At 34.4% G+C, this 20,051-nt stretch overlaps 1 protein-coding gene and 1 long non-coding RNA gene across 2 annotated transcripts; one reads left to right on the top strand and one right to left on the bottom strand.

Moving 5' to 3' along the window:
- Window positions 1-3,115: 3,115 nt before the first annotated feature.
- LOC117321722 lies at window positions 3,116-6,033 on the bottom strand. Its single transcript, XR_004531401.1, has 3 exons — window positions 5,827-6,033; window positions 5,407-5,468; window positions 3,116-3,239 (listed from the first exon to the last, which is right to left on the bottom strand). It is a non-coding gene; the product is annotated as an uncharacterized LOC117321722 (long non-coding RNA).
- A 524-nt stretch (window positions 6,034-6,557) lies between these two features.
- Window positions 6,558-13,419, top strand: LOC117321721 (dopamine beta-hydroxylase-like). The gene is made up of 7 exons (XM_033876233.1): window positions 6,558-6,787; window positions 8,003-8,234; window positions 8,517-8,696; window positions 9,743-9,915; window positions 10,424-10,667; window positions 11,225-11,321; window positions 12,603-13,419. The coding sequence occupies exons 1-7, from the start codon at window positions 6,578-6,580 to the stop codon at window positions 13,195-13,197; spliced, it is 1,731 nt and encodes a 576-aa protein (XP_033732124.1). The 5' UTR covers window positions 6,558-6,577; the 3' UTR covers window positions 13,198-13,419.
- The last annotated feature ends 6,632 nt before the right edge of the window (window positions 13,420-20,051 follow it).

Raw genomic sequence — 20,051 nt, 5'->3', positions numbered from 1 at the left:
TTTGATACTTTTTTAAGATAGGCCACTAGATATGTTTCCGTTCAAGTCTTCAATAAATGCGAAATTATGTTAAATTTAACCATTCAGTGCCGAGTTTAAACTTTTCCAAAAGTCCTTCTTAAACGTTATGTACAACGGAAGTTGTAATGAAATGTGTTTTAGAATAAAAACAAGTATTCAAGACGTTATAACATTCGTTTATTCAATAGGATTTACATCCAGTTTAATCATCATGATGTGAGAGCAGTTTCTATGTCGTGCCCGGAGAACCTCCCAGTAAATATCCATAGTTCTGTATGGAATCTTCTATAACCTGTTATAGAGAAACCGAGAACAGTCATTTTGTAAATTTTGACTAAAGAGGTATTTGATATTTAAATCACAATGTTGATATAAATGAAAGGCAAATAGAGCACAACTAATGCTATGAATATAGTACAAGCCCGGTGTCATCAACATTCCTTACCTTAAGGAAACTAATTGATTTAAATATTTCCATAGGAAAAACTTTTTTGGATATAAGGGAATAAAAAAGTGTTTATAACATTTCTATGAGAAAAATAAGCTAAAGAACATTGTAAGGCCGATTCCTGAGTATTACTGACAGTGTCAGATGAACAATTAATGCGTGCATATGACTAAAGAAGACAATGTACATGTATTATCATAGGCTACTTACTTTGGTGTAATATGTATCATATTCTCGCCTGCTAACTTCGTTATCACCTGAAATATATATATATATATATATATGTGTGTATATGGGTCAAAGAAGTAATATCAACAGTATAATCCAGATAACACTTGATCCTCACATAAATGTATGGAGGATACGAATTACCTGTAATGATTATATGGGGCAAGGAAGTAATTCAAACAGTGTGAACAATGAGGCTTGTTAAATTTTCGAGGCAATCCGCCCCTTTATCAAAACACAAAAAATACACATACACTCACATAATATATATAAGAAGTACTGGAAATACAACAAAATACAATAAGAATAATGTTTAAGTAACTGGAGAAACAACAATGAACCCTTCGGCAAACGTGGGCCGATGGAGGGATACTAGCGTGACTGTATCATGTTCGACACTAACGCTTACGCTCAGTGTTGTTCTGCTTTAAATATTCACAAAATTATCGATGAAAACACTCCGATTAGTCAATATTGTATAATCCATGCTAATTATGAAAGGTCATTGATTTCTTTGAATTTAATTTAGGCATGGCATGCATGGAAACGGCAAACCTAGAGAATAATCTCTCCAGTTAAATTATTTCATAGGTTTATAACACTAGTTATCTTATTTTTAGTTATAAAACTCCAATGTTAAATTCAGAGTATTTCAAACACACAAGTGAAAAGCATCATTACAGATACAGAAACGTAGCTATACAGTTTATGAATACTTTAAACCTGCATCACTATCAAGGGTCCCTACCGTTGGTGTCCATCATTATATACTGGCCATACTCAGCACTTCTGTCCAGATAACCGTCGCCATCATAGTCCAGCTGCATGAATACGATTCCAAAAAACTGGTGAAATACTGTTGCCCTCTGGGTGTATTCCATTTCACTGATTCGACCGTCACCTGAGGAAGGAAAACTAGAAATTTTATTACAGCTTATGTTTTTAGATCTGTTTTATTATAATGTAATACAGCAGCATATGAGAATAATTTCATATGCGAATGGGAATAAATCAATGCCAAAACTACATGAAGATATATTAAAACAGGAGATACTGGGTTAGGAAATACAACAATGGGAACCGATAGGAAACAGATAATCAACTGATTTAAGATACATTACAACTTTAGCAACTGGCTGCGAAGACAACATAAGCACCTAACTGAAGCGACATAAGATGAATAATACTGACTGAAGAAACAGCCAATCAACAAGACATCCGTTTGATATTAGGAACAAGGGACACACCAAAACAATCGCGCACGGAGAAAAAACCAAATGAAAAAAACAGAGCTTATTGCTTTTAGTCACTTACAAGTCATCGGAAGTAACTGAGAAACAACAGGTGTCATACGCTCGGTAATAACCGGAACAATGACGTTAAATCAACCAGAAAAAAGTGTTCTTATCTCGGTTATAGCTGAAACAAGGCCGTTAAATCAAGCGTAAAACAAGTTTCCTAAGCTCGGTTACAGCTGGAACAAGGACGTTTAATCAATCAGAAAAACAACAAAACCAATGCAAATCACTGAGCATGACAATCTAAAAGATAGGAACTCAGATAGGATAGCTGCAGAGGACATCATGTGAAAAGGCAGTTATTTTGTTGCGTTATGTACAACTAATTCATGACGTAACGTAACGTTTGTTTCATTAATTTGACATCACAATCGATTTCGGATTTACAGTCAATGAAAATCAATCCAGAGTATCAAACAATATCAACCTATACGCAAAAATATTACAAGGACGAATTCATAGTACGATAGACCGATTATGTGATAAATGAAGAAATATAAATAAAAAAGAAAAGCCACAGAGAGCCAGTTTTATATGTGTAATCATCCTTGGAAACGTAAGGACAATCATCCACATTACAGAAAACCACTGTCGTGTGTGGTATCATTATTGGAAACGTACTCAAGGATCATCAACATCACAGAAACGCAGTACCATATGTGGTGTTTTCCTGGAAAACGTACTCGAGGACCATCACCATCACAGAAAGCTAGTAACATATGTTGTTCCATTCTAGAAAACGTACTCGAAACCCCGAAATAATTGCAACTGACTGAATTCACAGCAAACTTAGTAGACCGGACTAATGTGACACAGGAGTTTGTTGGAAAGACATCTAAATACAATCATCTTAGACAGTAAAACAGTAGAATGAGGAGACATAAACAACGTATCTGACACTAACTCAAAACAAGGACAGTTGTCCACAATATCACTGAAAAAACAGCACCATGGGTAGGATCAAGAGTCATGCTGGTGGTTAACATGTTTCCAACACTTTTCACAATTAGAATGTATCGTGAAAATATGACCAAGCAAATGCTGTATGATACCAAGAATGTATTTGATGTAATATTGTAAAAACATATAACTTACAAACGACTAATTTAAGCTTACCCTCAGTATCGAGTTTGTCGTAGACATCAAGCAGTTCAAACAATTCTAATTTGCTGTCGTGGCTGGTATCGAGGTTTTTGAATGTGGCATCAACTGCCGCTACAATGTCATTGTGCGTGTAGTTTTGCCTACAGATAATTTGTAATATTTTATAAAACTGCTCATTTACATTGAAATAAAAAAGATAACTACTTTAAACAAAACACGAATACAAAGTGACACAGGCAGGTCCAGATGAAGCATGCTAATTGCCATCTTAGATTGCATATAACTTGATACCTTGCGTGAGGGCCTTACAATACATTCGGCCCGTCCAAACAGGCAATAAAATAGTGCAGTGCCTTTGCACAATATGAACACAAAATATATTTACCATTGATGAATGGCATTATTCAGGTAAACAATTCCATAACACACCTAATATGAAACAGTGTGTCACTTAAGACACCTATATAAATGAAGCACCTCTCGTGAAGGAACTGACTGAGGGCTTATATCATTTCTATTTAAATCACTGCATATCTTGGAATGTTTTGAAGTGACATACAAGTACAATTCGTTAAAGTCTCAATACGGAACCAGCAACCGTGATGAAAGTATATACCCTCAGAATACAATATATGTATTTATCATACGTCATTTTTTTCTATTATACTGTTATATACGATGAAGTCAACAAAAGTCCTTCATCTTAAACGATGACAACAAAAGCAAAGTAGACGGGAGCACACAAAGATACGCCCAACGCAATCATCAAATACAAATCAATTTGTCCATGGATTCGTGCGATATCGTGTACATCTTTTTTTTTATTTTGAAAGTGGTTAAATGCGACCTTTTGCCTGCGACTGTAAATGGTGATATTCAAAATATAAATAAGCATAGATTTTGGCGCTGAAGCGTAATGGTGTGGATATGAACTAAATCTGTCCAGAGATATCTTGAACAATTTTTTTTCTTCCCTTTTTATGTTCAGATATGACATTTTATCTATATCAATGACCACCAGAATGAAATTTAAGAGTTACTTTTGCGAGGTGCAAATCGTAAAAGTAAAAGAAATATAAAAAAAAAAAACTAAAATCGAGCAAATTGCAGCTTTTTTATTTTATTTTATTTTTCGATTTCCATGTTTCAGAGGATTTAGAGAAATGTACAATATTTCCATGTCAACACTTTACAAGCAGTGATAGTTATATTTGTACCATGGTTTACAAACAGTCATCTCAGTCACTGCGGTACTCCAGTACTTGATGGTGTGATGTTATTGTGAGAATAAAAACTAAATCTGTCCAGAGGCTTGTGGGTATCTTTTACGAAAGCTTGGCACGCACAGATTCGCAGGCAAATGGACGGACGCAAACATCAAATGATTGCTATATCCCCCTTTATTAAGTATGTGTGTGTGTATGGGGGGGAGGGGGGGGGAGGGGGGGGGGAGGGGGGGGGGGTCGTAGATGGGCTGGAACTCACAGAACACAGAGTAATTTCTGAAACTTTCACCATTTTTATTTCTAATAATCGTTATTCTAGTGTGTTAAGTACAAGTTTGTATCAAAAACGTTCAACGGTTAGTTACACCTCAAACCTGAGTTATAAATAGGTATTTAAGGCATTATGCAACATTATATTTCTGAACATTTTAAAAATCAAACAAGTGACATGAAATTAAATTAGAATTATCGAAATTTTTATAGGATTGTATGACCGCACCTAGATAAGGTATAACTGGAGATATCGCTTGTCGCGATAATATGTGAATCACCAAATGCCAGTCTGGACAAAATTATCCCTCTATTATTTTTCATATTCTTATCTATAAGTTTTAAACTTCATGTCTACAATGACACCAATGGTTAAATTGCATACATGGAATGTAAATATCAGGTAAATATCATTGGCGAGATGTGATTTGAATAACATTCCATGGACAGAATGTTCCAGAAAACCTTATAGATTTAGACAATAGTTAATGAATAGCATGTGTTGTCGATTTGTCCACAGGTAAAGTCCAGTTGACCTGAATTATCATGACACACCAGTTAGACATACAGTTTCTCGTAGATCAATAAAATATTGACGCATTATATGTTATTTAGTGTTAAAAAGAATTTGGTAATAATAATAAATTATAATAAATAGCAATAAGTATTTTATTCAATTTACAAATCGGTCCTGGCATTTTTATCTTGAGCCATTTAATATATATATAAAACAGATAAAGTATACTGTACACAAAACAATATTTTCTCATTTGTAATCAATACAATATACACAACAATATTTAATACTCACGCAAATGTTGTGCAGCAGCCGACCAGAAAAATAAGTAACTGCGTCTGCATTCTTTTTATTATCTAATACAATGAAAGTCACACTGTTGATAAACAAGGTACATAAACATCTAATCAATTTCATTATAGGCATGTTTCGCCTGTTGTGGAAAGTAGCTAAAATCAATTAATGTTATATGTTTTATTGAATGTCTCTATTGCATATGATTTACTGCCAATTTGCCTTTTCAATTCTGTTATTTGCAATGTACGTATAACAGTTTATAATAATAAGAAGAAGAAGTCATGGAATAAAACAAATAGATTGCTGGCATTCATTTCCATATGATAATCATGTAAAAACTCCTTCATATTCGCTTGACTTTATACTTATCATTATATTATATGTTGAACCCTGTTTATGAGACATGTCTATACCTACCTTGCTAATGCTAAGAGGGAACGTGCCGGACGCTTGTAAGGTGTAGAGGGCATGACCTTCCCTTTTATATGCTTAATGTCACGTGCTATGTCACCAGAGCAATGATTTCGAAATCAATGACACTATTTAGTGTTTAGGGTTAGTGAGCGTTCTAAGATGCGACCTAGATGTTGACTCTTTCTGATAAGTTGACTGACTGGACATATCACAAGGTAGTTTTAGTTCCATATCAGTTCGATACGTTTTCGTTCCATACCAGTTCCATACGTTTTAGTTCCATATCAGTTCAATAGTTTTAGCTCCATATTTCAATAATCTACATGTTCTTTGTTGTACATAATTTGAAGTCGAGGTAAGTATCCAGCAGATATCCAAATTATAGTCATCGCAATTCAAAGTATAATCAAATACCTATTTTAGAAGTAGTATTAGTACTGTTGCTTGGACATTTCTCAATACATAATACAAGTAACACTGAGTTACACAAGGCGAGGGACAGTCGATCGCCACAAAACGTGCCAAACATATTCTGCGCCATCTCTCTCTCTCTCTCTCTCTCTCTCTCTCTCTCTCTCTCTCTCTCTTTTCAAGTGCATTTACCGTATTAAACTATGTTGTATGCTATAGTGCATATCAGCGCATACAGATTTCCGTTACTTAGTTAACGGAAATATGTCCTCATTGGACACCGTTTAGCGGTTAGGTATCGTCCCCTTCAATTCTTTGCGTAAAAAGCTGTGGACGAATTATAATGATTCAATTCAGTATGAACTTCTTGATTGTTCTGTTGTGTGTGGGTACTGTATGGGGATATCCTAGATTTCAGAACGAGATTCCTAATGGCGGGGAAGTTCCACATCCTTGTAAGGTCAATTTCACCTGGATTGGCGTTGGACATATGAACCCATCCGGAGGACGTGATAGAAATCCTTTCGGCCTAGATTTTGCGAACGCCGGAAGAGTATGTATTCAATAATCGAATGAATGATGATAGTATTTCGTATGATTGTTACCTCATTCCGCTATATACGATGGTTGATTATATTACTGATGATTTAGTTGACAAAACACCAGCACCGTTTTAAAATTGAAAGAACCTCATAGTGCCAAAATTTAACAGGTTTCCTAGGATGAAAGAACAAATTGACTTACAATTCTTTTACTTTCCATGGTATTGATTTTTCATGTAATGTGTCAGTTCGTCACATTTATAATAATAATTATTATAATCCAGGTAAAGCGATATACACATACCTGACATCTTCATTACACAATAATAAAACTCTATACAAACAATATAAATATTCTACATGGGTACATAATTTACTGTTGTAGAGATAATTGTCATTTACCTTGTATTACTTAAGATGACTCATCAAAGCCTTGAAGACATTTTCCTTCAATTTATATATGCATATATTGTTTGTTTACCACAATAATTGTTGTCTGTATAGGCAAATATTTTCATGTGATGAATTATTCACGGGTTCCTGGCTCGCTGATGGTTTGTAGAGGCCTGCTGTATATATTCTACAGCGCAAAACCGAAACGGAACATTTGCATAATGTAATGAACATAATATTTCATCAACAATATGTAATATTTATTAAGATAATAACTTCAGTTAGCAGATTTGGATATACAATTTGTTTTGTTTTGTGTATAGCACAATAATTCATCAAGGTTTTCTTGTTCGTTTTCACGTTTCTTTTTCGCCTTTGAAAACAAACTTCAGCATTTTATTTTGTGATATTGGATGAAAATTACTATGAGCACTATTTGGCTTACTGTGCCCCGAATCTCGAAAGCTCGAAAGTCTCGATTATTATCGGGTTTATATTTGCATACATGATATATACAGTATGAAAAAAAAATAAAAAACACATTTAAAAAGAGGTACCCGCACATTTTTTAATTAACATAAATAAATGAGATATCGTTTTCATTCAGTTTTCGAATAGAATCTGTACACAATTAATTTAATGCGTCTTTCCTTCGGTCTTATTGTCGTATTTTCAACTAAGAATATTTGCATATATATCATCCTAATTTGACTGCAATCGTTAAATGGATGGTACGTTGTCTAATCCTTTTCTACTGTCTTTGCTTTAAACAACAGAAACAATTGTGTATTTGGATTATGTTTCAAATATCCTACCACTGCATCAATTTATAGACATGGACCAAATCGTTCTGCATGATGGATTCGGACGGGGACGGGAAGACGAACGGGGAGGAGTTGGGAGACCCGGACTGTGTGTGGACCAAAGGGAGTACTCCAGCTGTCACTGTCGGCATCAGCCACCCTGGGGTTTGTACCCCTTACTCCGATCCCGCATGCCAGGTGGCCAATTTGTGGGTTGACTGTGATGTCGGGGAACTCCAATGTGACGCTCTAAATGAAGATGGTATGTTTATCTTACTGTATATTGTTCACAATTTTTGTAAGTAGTGCTGCTTCATATCATTGAATATTTGTCGTGAATGTCGTGATACGGTCATACCATACGAGAGGTTAATGGAACGTATTTCAAACCTTTACACCATTACATTAGGGGGGAGTGGATGTCATGCCCATCGTGTCTGAAGAAAGGCTTTTTATTGATGTATGATTAACTTTAAATTATCTTGATAAACAATATCCATTTTTTAAAAACTTATAGCATTCTTTAACATACTAATATTTCTAGGTATACAGAACATTACAATCCGGTTTCCTGAGACGGTGGTGCCCCCTACTGAGACAAACTATTATTGTATGTTGTTTGAACTACCGACAGATGGTGACTATCACATGGTAGCTACTACTCCCTACATCGACAATAAGGAGGTCATGCATCACATACTTATGTTTGGGTGTGATGAAACGAGTAAGTGGCTGTCATGGTTTACAATGTGTGTCAGTAAGGCTCTATACAATATAAGTGTATATATACAAGCGAATCCTGCTTTTTTATAATAGAGTCTTATGTAATTGTTGATTACGCTGTGACATATCGACTTAAACAAGCCATATAATACTGAAGTGTGAAAATAGTAGTAAAATATCAAATTCATAGTCATACATCTTGTAAAGCGCAAATATATTTGAACAAAAAGAAAGTTTTGCATTAGATTAACGATGCAAATTGTAAACCATGTGTTTAAAAAGAGTAAGCGTCTGCTATTTGACTGACCTTATACAAGATATCAGTCAAATGCGTTACAGTTATGTGGCGGTAGCAGATCAGTAGATACGATCAATTAACATAGATTTAAATACAACACAAGTATAGATTCTTTTTATACTGGAGGCAATGTCGACATCCAACCAAATCATGCTACTACCTTGACGTTATTTACATTTTTTATATCAGTTTTCTTGAAAGCTTTGGTTGAAATCGGATTCATTTTTGTATAACGTGATTCATCGAATATGTCAAGAAACCAATGTTGTTATGACCTTATGAATATTGAAAAAAAATAATTTCATTCCTTAAATGCCCATAGAGTTATATGAGGTGATAATGTTATTTGGATATGTTAATGTGATGGCAATATGTTTGCTTTGTTATGTGTTATTTTAAAGAAATTGTTATATGTGATAATGATGTGTTTGTATCTGTAAGCACATAATTTGACTCCATTAGGTGCAAATTATTTTCACATAACAAAACAAACAAAATGGATTTTTTTCGCATACACGATCATAACTTAATGAAAGTGAAATATCGAAAAAATAATTGTATAAAAGTGATATTTTTGACAAGTGAAATTAAAGGCAGGTCCGATATATTTTGCTATGATATGTAATTCACATAATATCTAACAGTGTCTTCAGTACTATCAAATATATAAGCCCCACTCGTGAAATATATTTGGTATTACTGAAGACACTGATAGACAACCTCTATCTATTCTATGTAATCCTGAGCAGACGAAGAGATCACAGACACACCCTTGAACTCACCACAACATTGTGGCATGGCAGCCCATCGACAGTGCAGAACCCTTATAGGTCTATGGGCAGTGGGGTTCAGCGGCGAGTGTGTCCACAAAGACATTGGCTTTAGAATAGGACAGAATGGTTACAGAAAGGCTGCCTTCCAGGTATATAGAAAAAAAGCGACATTTTCATGATTTTAATTGTTTAAAATTCAGATACATAATGTAAGTTAAATTCTTATCATGAAAAATTACATATATTCATAATGTTGGCCGCGGTGACCGAGTGGTTACGGTGGCCATGCACTTTTTCACTAGAACGCCACATCTGAGTTGCGAGTTCGAAACCCACGTTGGACTTTAGCTTGGTATTGTCCGTAGGCCGGTGGTTTTTGTCCGGGTACTCCGGTTTTCCTCCATCTCTAACATCCTATTTAACAACGTCATTTTTGCAGTATTAACTTATCCCTATATCACGCAATTACGACATGATATTGTTCATTATATAACATAAATCATTTATTTATATCACATTTAAAATATACATTCATATATACATATCTAGTTCCAACATCTAACTATTCAACCAAGGTATTTTTCGGACGTTTTCAATCACATCCAGTGAATTTTATATAATTAATATACATGTATTTGTGTTCTCTTACATCCCTAGTTTCACTGGAACAACCCTTTGCTTCGCTCTGACTTCACAGACGGTTCCGGTATGACACTATACTACACTGCCAACCACCGCGTGCACGATGCAAACATTCTGATGATTGGTCAGAATTACATTGTGATCCCGCCTGGAGAGGAGGCATACAAAGTTGAGGGCACGTGCACAAAAGACTGTACGTCGAGGAAGTTGTCAGGCACGGTCTACATTACTAGAGCGCTTAACCACATGCATTACTTGGGTAGGACATTATTATTGTATCTTTTTAAAATTCCTATTAAAATTATACAGAGAGTTCAGCTAAATAACAACGTATTCAAATGTATCTTTCAATCTACTACTTCTTGGAATAAATGTATAATGTACCATTTTACACTGTTTTGTGTTCTATAATGAAAAAACTATCAGATGATATTGTAAAATTGTTGCTACAAATGTACCATAATGTACTTTATATATGTATATGCAAAGGATGAATGAAAAATATTTCAAAACTGAAAATGAGTATCTTGCCAATAACATTGATATAAAAAAGTAAATACAACACTTAATTATAATATCAACAGAACATAATGAACAGAGAAACGTATATGAATACGTAATTACATTAATTAAGGTTTAAATTTGAAGATCAATTTACATCAATTATTTCAAATATTAAAAATTTTCATATCCATACAAGTTCTAAAACTTGTATATACATATTCAATATTTTAGATATCAATATACCAGGATTGAACAAAGTTAGATTTGGTAATAATGAAACGGATTTTTGTCTTCATACGTAATATGTTTCAGGACGTCAGCAGAGAATTGAGCAGTATAGGGACCGCGTTAAACTGCGGGATCTGACGTATGATGAACTATATAATTATGACAGTCCAGTTCTTCATGAGTGAGTAAATAACGTAACAGGTTAAGGGTAATCTAAAATGTAAATCCGGTGATGTCAGTGATATTTTTTATTAGTAGATAAATCCCTTACTCTTTTGTGTGACTCTAAGGAAGCAGCTGCTAGCATTTACAGCAAATTATTGGTGATTTAAAGAAATTGCATGTCCAAGCAAACATTTTGTTATAGTACATAACTTGTTTTGTGCAAACTTGTAGATATTTATTATTGTTAAATGTTTATGGACAACTGGAGGATCATCTAAAGATATATAAACAAATACCACATATCCAGAAATAATTCTATAAACACCAATAAGTAATAGGATATTATCATAACATCGTTTACATATTTTTATTTTCATATTAATTTCTGTAAGATGTTCTCTCATGTTTATTACACTATGCTAATTTTGCTAAAGTGAGTCCTCCCGAACCCATTTTATTCTGTTCCTTACACTACAATCAAAGTATTTCTAACGCTTCGGATCTCGTTATCCAATAACCAGATTTGTTTCCCCTACATAACTTGGCACGGTATTGTGATATTGTTTACCTGCATGTTTTTTTTCAATGACATCAATCTATATAAATCTGGTTCGATGCTAATATCATAACAGGTTAACAGCTGCAAGTCGCGAGGCTAAGTATAATCTACCCAGGTTTTCCATCAGTTAGATATAAACTGGGTGATCCACTACCAATGTGTACATGAACACGAGCTGAGAAAGCCACGTTTAAGACTCCGATTTGTTTTATTTTTAAGAAAACATTACTATCTGATATGTAATATTTTTCTTGTTACATGTCTTTCTTGTATGCTTTCCCCATTGATCTGTATCACTAACTGATATGATGTTATTGTGTTTTACATTAAATTCGTTTTTAAATTATTAAAGAGACACCCCAGCTGCATTTCGTTATTCACATTTTCCTTGTTTAATATGTGTTTTTTTTAAGATGTGGATGATGTAATGCTTCTATAATCATAAATAACTATATATAATTATATATTCACAATCCGTTATTCTGAGCAATCATGTACATTAAAGTACTGAAAGCATTGCACTATAACGAAAAAAGTACTTATTCAAAATTGTCCTCATGTTTTTTCACCAATCATTATATATTGGAAAGGAGATAATACTTACTTACTTAACAAACTGAGGACTTAACAGTACATGTCTAAAGGAACCGTTGGTATTAGTTCCAAAACGTATGAAAAGACTTTAAAAGATTAATTTAATGTCGTAACAAGGGTCTAGATTCCAATATTCCATTGCAGATTTCGGGATCCCATTGAATTGCGACCAGGGGATGAACTAAAGACCACATGTACCTACCGGTCGATTGGGAAGGACAGGACGACATTCGAAGGAGACGGTACTTCAGATGAAATGTGTCTCGGTTTTCTTACCTTCCATCCAGCTCAAAACATCCAGCTTCCTTACTGCACTGCTTGGAAAGGGATCGATTTATGCAAATTGAAGTCTTTCAAGGAAGATTTTCCTGTTGTTGATGGCTGCAACGTTCACAACTTCAAGAACAAAACCCATCCTGATACTATACGCTTTTCCACCGAACTCCATTCTCGCTGTCAAGCGTTTGGACCATGTTTAAAGGAATGCACAGATTTCCTGATGAGAGGGGAGGGACGCTTTAACAAATGCATCCGGGGAGACATTGCGCAAATGTTTCGGCAATATGCTAACGGTTCAAAAGACATGGAATTCTGGGCATTAATCGATTCCTGTAAGGTTGAACTTGCATGGGAATCACTTCGATGTAACGTGTTAGCCGCAGGTGTTGATGGAATGGAGGCATCAATGCCTGTTGTCGCTCTTCTCATCTACATGTACATGATGCTTGGTGGTGTGTAAAACGACAATGTCAATAGTTTATGAAACTTGTGTGTTGACCGTTATCAATCAAAATCTGCAATGTACACACTCTCTCTTTCTTTCTGAGAGATATAATTGGGAGATACAATAACATAATCACACAAAAAACGTGAAAAAGCCATAGCTAATGCTCTATGATATGTTGCAAATATTGTAATGATAATCTACAAAAAGGCGTTAATATAGTTCATGCAAATCGTTTCTGGACATTTATGAATTGGTCATATGACGCTCTAAAATCCTATCCTAAATCATAGGGACCAACCAATCAATTGTTTTTCCATAGACTTTAGCGTTAACGTTTTGGAGTATATTATTAAAATTCATGAATTCAACACGTCAATTATGGTTCATAAAAGTTGAGGGTCTCATAAAACACGTAATAAAAAATGGGTCCTCCAGCTCAAATTTTTTCCAGTGTAGCCATTTTGAAAATGGGTGAATTTCGCAGGAAAAAAATCTCAAAAATCTTCGAAAAGTCTGTTTGATTGGTTGTTCCCTATAGGCAATGTGACAGTTTTAATTTTGAGGTAAATACTGAAACAAAAATTAATTTATATAACTTTTTTGGGAAATAATTCCCATATCCATAGTCCTAAATAGAATACGAGACAAGAGCAGGAAAATGACTACATAATTGGTCTCACATAGATTTCGCCTGAGAAAATCGGGCGTTCGTGCGTACATAAGTTCCCTTCATATATTTGGCATAAAAGAGTAGTATACCCTAACTCAATTTCATTTGATGAATTTTACGAGGACAATAACATACATTGATGACGTATGAAGAGATAATGTCTGAATCAAGACAATGAATTCATTCTGCACAGGAATATGATCGTACCCCTTCTGATCACAATATCGATGTAGCTGGAAGATTGAATCATGCAAACCACGCTTACAGGTAATGCAAATATGACATGAAGCCACTAGTGATCTAGTGTTGCATATTATCAGATACATATATAACATAGTTCCTTAATACATGTTTCTAACATTATGGTTAAGTTATCTTCAACGGCAACAGTTATGTACGTTTATTTGGGAAGCACAAAAATAGACTAAAGTGCGCAGGGTGCACAAAAACAACTCGTAAAAGTACGGCCTATGTACCAGGTCATCTGCCAATATGGAGTCCTTGGAGGGAAAAGTTGCCATTATTACTAAATCTGATTATCTGTCAGTGCAATCCAATCCTCTTTAATCCAATACTCATAAAAGAAGATAGGATGTTATTTTCAGTGTTGAGTACACAGGTTTTTGAATACAGGCAATTGACATTATTTCGGACACTGTCAATAGTCATAACATGACGTGTGTCCCATGTCATAGACTTGGACAACAGACTGACTTTTTTGCAGTTGTTCTCTGGCTATATAACACGCTCGATACACATGGGAAAAAAATAAACGTTGTTTGTGGAAGACAACTGATCCACATCCATAGAAACAACTTATATATATATAATATATAATTCGTTGTTTTCGATTATTATGAAATGGTCATTCTGCGTAAAGCCTGATAAGACATGATGGTTTGGACGAGTAGAGGTTCTCGTCATATCTTTTGACCCAGATTCGAACTTAGGCTGATCACGCTTTTGGTGAATGTCATGTCATACGATGACTGAAGTAAAATATGTTACATATAGTTCATGTATAATATGATCATAGTATACCAGTAAAAATAGAAGTGTTTTTACGCTACAATCGAATGCTGTAATATATTCTAATGTAAAATAGAAGAAACAAACTTGTTGAACTGTGAAAGCATGCAGTACCGTAGTTGGTCATGAAACAACTATTGGAGTATCTTGCATGCCCTTCTATTAATTATGCGAGACAATCTCGAGCTATTTATACAAATTAAATGTTTGAAAGTGTAGTTGTAGAGAGAGACTAGTTAAACTTATTATTTTCGCTTAGAACAGGAACGTGTACATACTCTATAACCTTTAGAACTAGAATGTGAACGTACTCTAAAACTTTTAGAACTAGAATGTGTACATACTCTATAACTTTTAGAACTAGAATGTGTACATACTCTATACCTTTTAGAACTAGACGTGTACATACTCTATAAAACTTCAGAACTAAACGTGTACATACTCTATAACCTTTAGACCTAAACGTGTACATACTCTATAACTTTTAGACCTAAACGTGTACATACTCTATAACTTTAGACCTAAACGTGTACATACTCTATAACATTTAGACCTAAACGTGTACATACTCTATAACTTTTAGACCTAGACGTGTACATACCGTATAACCTTTATAACTAGAATGTGTACATACTCTATAACTTTTAGAAATAGACGTGTATATACTCTATAACCTTTAGACCTAGAACGTGTACATACTCTATAACCATTAGACCTAGAACGTGTATATACTCTTTAACCTTTAAAACTAGAACGTGTACATACTCTATTACCTTTAGACCTAGACGTCTACATACTCTTTAACCTTTAGCACGAGAAGTGTACATACTCTATTACCTTTAGACCTAGAACGTGTACATACTCTATTACCTTTATACCTAGAACGTGTACATACTCTATAACCTTTAGACCTAGAACGTGTACATACTCTATAACCTTTAGACCTAGAACGTGTACATACTCTATTACCTTTATACCTAGAACGTGTACATACTCTATAACCTTTAGACCTAGACGTGTACATACTCTATAACCTTTAGACCTAGACGTGTACATACTCTATTACCTTTAGACCTAGACGTGTACATACTCTATAACCTTTGCACCTAGAACGTGTACATACTCTATTACCTTTAGACCTAGACGTGTTCATACTCTATAACCTTTATACCTAGAACGTGTACATACTCTATAACCTTTAGACCTAGACGTGTACATACTCTATAACATTTAGACCTAGATGTGTACATACTCTATAACCTTAAGACCTAGAACGTGTACATACTCTATTACCTTAAGACCTAGAACGTGCACATACTCTATTAACTTTAGACCTAGAACGGGTACATACTCTATAACCTTTAGACCTAGACGTGTACATACTCTATAACATTTAGACCTAGATGTGTACATACTCTATAACCTTTAGACCTAGACGTGTACATACTCTATAACCTTAAGACCTAGAACGTGTACATACTCTATTACCTTAAGACCTAGAACGTGCACATACTCTATTACCTTTAGACCTAGAACGTGTACATACTCTATAACCTTTAGACCTAGACGTGTACATACTCTATTACCTTAAGACCTAGAACGTGCACATACTCTATTACCTTTAGACCTAGAACGTGTACATACTCTATTACCTTAAGACCTAGAACGTGTACATACTCTATTACCTTTAGAACTAGAACGTGGAATACTCTATAACCTTAAGAACTAGACATGCATATGTTCCTTAACATTTATAACTAGAACGCGAACATACTCTATAACCTTTAGACCTAGAACGTGTACATACTCTATTACCTTAAGACCTAGAACGTGTACATACTCTATTACCTTTAGAACTAGAAAGTGGAATACTCTATAACCTTAAGAACTAGACATGCATATGCTCCTTAACATTTATAACTAGAACGCGAACATACTCTATAACCTTTAGACCTAGAACGTGTACATACTCTATTACATTTAGACCTAGAACGTGTATATACTCTTTAACCTTTAAAACTAGAACGTGCACATACTCTATTACATTTAGACCTAGAACGTGTACATACTCTTTAACCTTTAAAACTAGAACGTGTACATACTCTATAACCTTTTGACCTAGACGTGTACATACTCTATAACCTTTAGACCTAGAACGTGTACATACTCTATAACCTTTAGACCTAGACGTGTACATACTCTATAACCTTTAAAACTAGAACGTGCACATACTCTATTACATTTAGACCTAGAACGTGTACATACTCTTTAACCTTTAAAACTAGAACGTGTACATACTCTATAACCTTTAGACCTAGACGTGTACATACTCTATAACCTTTAGACCTAGAACGTGCACATACTCTTTAACCTTTAAAACTAGAACGTGTACATACTCTATAACCTTTAGACCTAGAACGTGTACATACTCTATAACCTTTAGACCTAGACGTGTACATACTCTATAACCTTTAGACCTAGACGTGTACATACTCTATAACCTTTAGAAATAGACGTGTACATACTCTATTACCTTTAGACCTAGAACGTGTACATACTCTATAACCTTTAGACCTAGAACGTGTACATACTCTATAACCTTTAGACCTAGAACGTGTACATACTCTATTACCTTTAGACCTAGACGTGTACATACTCTATTACCTTTAGACCTAGAACGTGTACATACTCTATAACCTTTAGACCTAGAACGTGCATATGCTCCTTAACATTTATAACTAGAACGCGAACATACTCTATAACCTTTAGACCTAAACGTGTACATACTCTATAAAACTGCATAACTAGACGTGTACATACTCTAGTACCTTTAGACCTAGACGTGTACATACTCTATAACCTTTAGAAATAGACGTGTACATACTCTATAGCCTTTAGACCTAGAACGTGTACATACTGTATAACCTTTAGACCTAGAACGTGTACATACCGTATAACATTTAGACCTAGAACGTGTATATACTCTATAACCTTTAAAACTAGAATGTGTACATACTCTATAACCTTTAGAACGAGACGTGTACATACTCTATTACCTTTAGACCTAGAACGCGTACATACTCTATAACCTTTAGACCTAGAACGTGTACATACTCTATAACCTTTAAAACTAGACGTGTACATACTCTATAACTTTTAGAACTAGAACGTGTACATACTCTATAACCTTTAGACCTAAACGTGTACATACTCTATAACTTTTAGACCTAGAACGTGTACATACTCTATAACCTTTAGACCTAGAACGTGTACATACTCTATTACCTTTAGACCTAGAACGTGTACATACTCTATTACCTTTAGACCTAGAACGTGTACATACTCTATAACTTTTAGACCTAGAACGTGTACATACTCTATAACCTTTAAACCTAGACGTGTACATACTCTATAAACTTTAGAACCAGACGTGTACATACTCTATAAACTTTTAGACCTAGAACGTGTACATACTCTATAACCTTTAAAACTAGAATGTGTACATACTCTATAACCGTTTAGACCTAGAACGTGTACATACTCTATAACTTTTAGACCTAGACGTGTACATACTCTATTACCTTTAGACCTAGACGTGTACATACTCTATAACTTTTAGACCTAGAACGTGTACATACTCTATAACCTTTAGACCTAGAACGTGTACATACTCTATAACCTTTTAGACCTAGACGTGTACATACTCTATAACCTTTAGACCTAGAACGTGCACATACTCTATTACCTTTAGACCTAGAACGTGTACATACCGTATAACATTTAGACCTAGAACGTGTATATACTCTTTAACCTTTAAAACTAAAAACGTGTACATACTCTATAACATTTAGAACTAGACGTGCACATACTCTATAACCTTTAGGACTAACACATGTACATACTCTATAACATTTATAAGTAGACATGTACATACTGTATAACCTTTATAACTAGAACGTGTACATACTCTATATAACTTTTAGCAGAAAAAAGTAATTTGTGACTTACAAAGCTGATATAATGGTCAGCTGTCCAGGTTAGATTTACCATTAACACTTTCAACAAGCACTTGCTATGGGCTGAATATTTGTAAAACCATAATTTTATGCCGCCGAAGTCCTTTACGTGTGCATGTTTGATGTTGCTGTGACAAAAGAGACGTCGAACAAGAAAAGCATAGACAAGACGACATCCATATATAACTAGCTTACATTTCGGTAAAAATGACATTCCTCGGTGTTTATTATCGCAGAGTTGTTAATTACTGATGAACCACTACCATATAATTTCCCTCTAATGTAGTTATAGAAAAAAAGGCTATCCGGGAGAAATACAATACCTAATTGCAAAATGTTAAGTTGGGGCATAGATGCATGTCTAGACTTATATCAAAATATAGTCAATATAGTCAGAAATACCTATATATTAAGTATTAATATATAGGTATTTCTGACTATTTTTATTATAAGCCTAGACATGCCTCTGTGGTTGAGGGTCGATCTGCAGGGTTTATCCCAAAATCTCCGTAAGACGTTAAGGTCCCTTAGTCCATTAGATATCGGATTTGCCTCAATAAGATTGTTATTTAAATCACCCGTGCATTATTATCTGGGGACACGGTCTTAAAAGTGATTGACCACATATATTACTACGACATACTGCTGCTCTGTGTTCAGGTTTACTCTTTTCCAATCCAGCAAATCAGTTCTCAGTGTCAATCTTCGTTAGTGGTGTTCTCTCTTTTCGACAGAAAGCCAAATAGATTCATCATAGTACAGTTAAATCAAACCTGATAATTAATTATTATTTTAACTATTTCCCGTTTGGTGTGTGTTCATATGTACAAGAAGTCAATTGAATATATACGTTTAGGGGTTTATATTTCAGTGGCGCAGCTACCATTTACAGAAATCAATGGATTTTTTTCTGTAAGAAATCCATTATAAAGAGAGAAACAATATAAAACATTTAAAATTAAAAGAAAATATTAGATGTGGTTTTCAAGCCAGCTAAGTTTAGAAACCAATTAACAAGACTAGATTTACGAGTAATTATAATAAATAATAATAAAAAAATATTTTATTTACGTGTCACACATATTTTACAACATTAAAACATGCCCAGCCAAATTTGACTTACGAGACATTTAAGGTCCAGAACATATTAT

Source organism: Pecten maximus, chromosome 2 (genome assembly GCF_902652985.1).
Source record: "Pecten maximus chromosome 2, xPecMax1.1, whole genome shotgun sequence".
NCBI lineage: Eukaryota > Metazoa > Mollusca > Bivalvia > Pectinida > Pectinidae > Pecten > Pecten maximus.
The sequence above is the reverse complement of the archived record's forward strand: the minus strand, read 5'-3'. Positions and strand labels throughout refer to the sequence as shown.